This window comes from Ostrea edulis, chromosome 4 (assembly GCF_947568905.1).
Source record: "Ostrea edulis chromosome 4, xbOstEdul1.1, whole genome shotgun sequence".
Classification (NCBI taxonomy): Eukaryota; Metazoa; Mollusca; class Bivalvia; order Ostreida; family Ostreidae; genus Ostrea; species Ostrea edulis.
This window is the reverse complement of record NC_079167.1, coordinates 93,225,272-93,228,362: the sequence shown is the minus strand read 5'-3', so window position 1 is coordinate 93,228,362 and position 3,091 is coordinate 93,225,272. Positions and strand designations below refer to the sequence as shown.

The window sequence follows — 3,091 nt, the reverse complement described above, 5'->3', positions numbered from 1 at the left end:
TGATTTTTAAACCTGTTCTAGCTGCATATCTGTTTAGAGAGTTCAGTTTTTGTTGTATTTGATCTTTGCTGCTGGATAATAAAGCGATGTCGTCTGCAAAATCTAGATCGTCTAATTTTGTTGTCATATTCCATCTTATGCCTGAGTTGTTATCTGCTGTTGTCTTTTTCATTATCCAGTCAACTACCAGGAGGAACAAGAAACCCGACATGTTGCATCCTTGTTTGACACCAGATTTAACATTAAACCATTCTGTTGTACCATTCCCATCGACAACTGCGCATTCACTGTCTTCATACATTAATTTAACCATACTGATTATTACGTCTGGTATTCCATAAGATTTCATGATCTTCCAAAGGGTTTCCCTGTGTACGCTGTCGAAGGCTTTTTCAAAATCGACGAAGCATAGATAGAGGTTGGAGTTCCATTCTATAGCTTGTTCTAGAATATTACGTAGGACAAATATCTGTTCCGTAGTGCCTCTTCCTGCCCTGAATCCAGCTTGTTCCATTCTCAAATGTCTGTCTACACCAAGTACAATTCTTTTTATTATTATTTTCCCCATTATTCTTTTTTTTGGCAGTTGTTGCTATTAGTGTGATTCCTCTCCAATTTCCACAGTTTGTCAGGTCACCTTTCTTTGCTAACTTTATTATAAGTCCCCTTCTCCAATCTTTGGGAGCTTTTCCAGTTGTCCAGACAATGTTGTATAGTTTGTGTAGTTCCTTGACAGTTGTTTCTATGTCTGATTTCAATATTTCTACAGTGATGTTATCTACACCTGGGGCTTTGCCTAATTTCATTTCTTTCAATGCTCTCCTCATCTCATCTTCTGGTGGTGGACCTGTTTCTATGTCTAATTCGATGGACTCTCCTGTTAGTATTTCAGCAGGATCAATAGGGTCTGGTCTATTTAACACTTCGCTGAAGTGTTCCATCCATCTTTTTCTTATATCTTCCTCTTTAGTCAAGAGATTTCCTTCCTTGTTTTTTACTGCCTCAACAGTTTTTGGACGTTCGTTGCACAATAATTTGGTTACATCATATACAGTTTTCATGTTTCCGATGTTTGCTGCCTCCTGTGCCTCATTCGCCATGTCGTCTACCCATTGTCGTTTGTCTTTTCTAAAACTTCTTTTCACTTCCTTGTCTTTGTCCCCATACTTTTCTTTTAGTCTAGCTCTTAATCTCTCTGATCTTGCACTTTCTACTTTGCCCTTTAGAACTCGCCTCTCTTCTACCTTTTTCCAACTGCCCTGGCTTATCCATTCCTGGTTTTTCCTTTTTCTATACCCTAGTACGTTTATGGCAGTTTCATTATATGCAGTTTTAATGTTGTTCCATCTTTCCTCTATATCATCAGGATTGGGACCTATGGTGTTGTCTTCACTGAGTGCATTAAATCTATTCCTCAGTTCTATTTGGAATTGTTTCCGAACTTCTGGTACCTTAAGTTTGCATGTCTCGAATCTTGTTGAAGATGTTGGTTTCTTTCCTATTTTGTGCAGTTTAAGCATTACTTTTGTGATGACTAAATTGTGGTCAGATCCGACATCTGCACCTCGTTGTGCTCTGACATCCAATACAGATCTTTTAAAGCGCCCATTGACTGCTACATGGTCTATCTGGTTCTTGTGTTGACCATTTGGTGAAGTCCATGTCTGCTTGTGTATGTCTTTATGTTTAAACATTGTTGTAGATATTGCCAAGTTGTTGATGGCACAAAATGATGCAAATCTTTCTCCATTATCGTTCCTTTCCGAGTGTAAACCATACTTTCCAACAATTCCATCCTCTCCTTCCTGTTTGTTACCTACTTTTGCATTAATATCGCCAGTTAGAATTATAATATCATGGCGTGGAGTGTTGTCTATGACTCCCTGTAGTTGTTCGTAAAAATTATCTTTTGATTCCTCGTCTGCATCATTGGTAGGTGCATACACTTGTATTAATGTTGTTTTTATATAGTTTGACCAGAACCTGGCAGTTATGATGCGGTCGTTAATGGGTGCCCATTCGTATAATGTCTTGGCTTTCTCCTTTGATATAGCAATAGCAACTCCATTACTGTGATGGTTATCTTTCCTTCCAGAATACAGTATCGTTTCACCTGTCTGGGTTCTGATTTTTCCAGAATCTGTCCATCTGCATTCGCTTATTCCAAGTATATCTAGGTGGTATCTCTTCATTTCTGCTATTACTTGTGCTGTTTTTCCAGTGGAGTACATAGTTCTTACGTTCCATGATCCCAACCTGACGATGTTTTTGGGGCTTGCTAGCATATCCCTCTGTCCGCGAACTTCCTTTCGGCTTTGGCCCGTAGACATCATGCTTGCATCTCTGTCCGCTATGAAATCATCCTTTGGAGTATGCTCGATAGCTATGATTACCCCACGACTTCTTATTGACTTGTTCATAGTTTCCGTAATCAACTTCTTTTTATGAGGTCGGGTGATTAGCCCTACGCTCAACCTCGTTGAGGTGGTTTTTCTGTTGGGGTTTTCCTTCCCTTAGATGACGGTCTTTTTAAGACTATTGGATGCCATCCTCCAGGTTTTACATCGGAGTGTCCTTCTCCTAGGTAAGCTGCCATCCCTGGTTGCGAATCTCACCTATCCGGGTTTTACATCGGAGGTTTCCTTCTCCTAGACAGATAATCATCCCTGATTATCGACATCATGTCTTGCCGGCTATATTCCCATAGCTGGGGCAAGGTTGATGAGTGCTAGGGCGTGTCCACACGCCGGTGGGCCTACACACTGCATCTATGGGACCCTTGCTGCTCCCAGATCCCCATTAGTTCGGCCTGGTCCCGAGAGAGGCCAGTATCCGTGTGCTGCCAACGTGGAGGCACTAATGGAGTCTTGGTAATGTAGAGGCTATGTACTGACAGGAGAGGCTGACGCACTCGGCTCTCTTTTCGCAAAAGGATGCTAGTCAGCGGCAAATACATGCACTAGACGCATATCACTACCCTGTGGTATATACCACCAACACACCAGATTGGTGGTAGTTCATGATTATTTTAAAATGCACATTTACAAAACAACAGAAACATATCACATATCTGCTATGACTTTGAAAAACT

General features: G+C 40.9%; 1 protein-coding gene across 1 annotated transcript; it reads right to left on the bottom strand.

Annotated features, from left to right (window-relative positions):
• Nucleotides 1–452: 452 nt before the first annotated feature.
• Nucleotides 453–2,420, bottom strand: LOC125669246 (uncharacterized). The gene has a single exon (XM_048903687.2). It carries the CDS (start codon nt 2,418–2,420, stop codon nt 453–455), a length of 1,968 nt encoding a protein of 655 aa, XP_048759644.2.
• Nucleotides 2,421–3,091: the final 671 nt, after the last annotated feature.